Raw genomic sequence first — 1,410 nt, 5'->3', positions numbered from 1 at the left:
TATTGTCACATGTTACAATTATATGAAAGAGCTGTTTTACTAAATTCTTCCAACTCGATTATTTTCAAAGTTAAAAATTTATTTTGTTTACTGTCTTTAATATTACTAACAAGTTGTTCTGGCCTTGGGACAATAATTTTCATTGATTTTCCTTTTTGTAGGAATCAGTTTAAACTTGGAGCAGTGGAAATGCTTGAAAAATCACATTGATTCCATTGATGAGGCAATTGAAGCGTTCTAAATGGACAAGTCATTGTTAGTATGGGGCTCAGAACTTGTACTTGAAAGAAAAATTTATGTGAATCTCTTAACATTTCTTCATGTATGCTATCATTTAATAAACTATTTTCCTTTTTGATAATTTTATTTTTGTGTTTGTGAACTTGATAAAAAAAATTTAACATTCATTGGCACAGATGTGGCTGTGTTGGCAAGCTTGCTTTCCTACCATGTGGTTTTGAATTCAGTCCCAATGTATGGTATCTTGGACAAGTGTCTTCTATAACTCCAGGTCAACCAAATTTTTGTCAGTGGATTTGGTGCACAGAAATTGAAAGCAGCTTGTGTGTCTGTCCCCCCACCACTACTTGACAACCAGTGTTGGTTTGTTTATATGTCTGTAACTTAGCAGTTAGAGGAAAGAGTACTGGGGTTGATCTGTTCAACTGAACCCTTCGAAATGGTGCCTCAGCATGGTTGCAGTCCAATGACTGAAATTGGTAAAAGATAAATACTTTCGGAATATCAAGTCTATTAAAATAATCTGCCTGCGATAATAGGAAAACACTTGAATATTTAAGGTGTCATTATCACAACTATAATATGATGTCATGAGGAGAGAGACATATCTATGTATATATGAGCACACGAATATATGTAAATATACGTAGTGTATAGATGGAGTTATAATTCAAGTTGTGACCTTGTGATGCACATTGCAGTGAACAAATGTGTGTGTGTGTGTGTATATGTGTGTATATATATATTATATATACTAGCAAACGCACCTGTCCTTTAGACGGTTTAAATTGCTTTGGTGGCATTTTTTTCCACCAAATAATTGAACTACCAAGAAGGTTTACAAGTAACATGGCAATCTATGTTTCTGATTCACCTAGGAACACAAAATGAAATTGAAGGCTGGTTATTGTGGCGGTCGTTGCACTTTAATGATCAAAGAACATATAAGTTTGCAAGCGTAGCAAAGTAGAGCTACTGAAGTGTTTTGGGAGTAGATTACGGATAATGACTACAAAATATAGTTGTTTTACATGAAAGGGGAAATTTCTTGTCAGAAAGAGCTACATAAATGGTATAATGAAATTGAAGGAAGACATTGAAACTTCCCTTCTGTGAGTTTATTTTATTCAACAGCGAAGGGAGCCATTTTTTCAGGGAGAAGTATGATTG

The 1,410-nt window shown here is 34.3% G+C and overlaps 1 protein-coding gene across 2 annotated transcripts in view; it reads left to right on the top strand.

Moving 5' to 3' along the window:
- LOC106870432 (ubiA prenyltransferase domain-containing protein 1 homolog) overlaps window positions 1–366 on the top strand; it is a 24,323-nt gene extending 23,957 nt beyond the window's left edge. For both annotated transcript variants that reach the window (XM_014916501.1, XM_014916503.1), the window contains exon 5: window positions 162–366. In XM_014916501.1, the coding sequence (XP_014771987.1) occupies window positions 162–241 (80 nt within the window). In that variant the 3' untranslated portion in view covers window positions 242–366. The remainder of the gene's footprint in view (window positions 1–161) is intronic.
- The last annotated feature ends 1,044 nt before the right edge of the window (window positions 367–1,410 follow it).

This window comes from Octopus bimaculoides, chromosome 12, assembly GCF_001194135.2.
Source record: "Octopus bimaculoides isolate UCB-OBI-ISO-001 chromosome 12, ASM119413v2, whole genome shotgun sequence".
Taxonomy (NCBI): domain Eukaryota; kingdom Metazoa; phylum Mollusca; class Cephalopoda; order Octopoda; family Octopodidae; genus Octopus; species Octopus bimaculoides.
The sequence above is the reverse complement of the archived record's forward strand: the minus strand, read 5'-3'. Positions and strand labels throughout refer to the sequence as shown.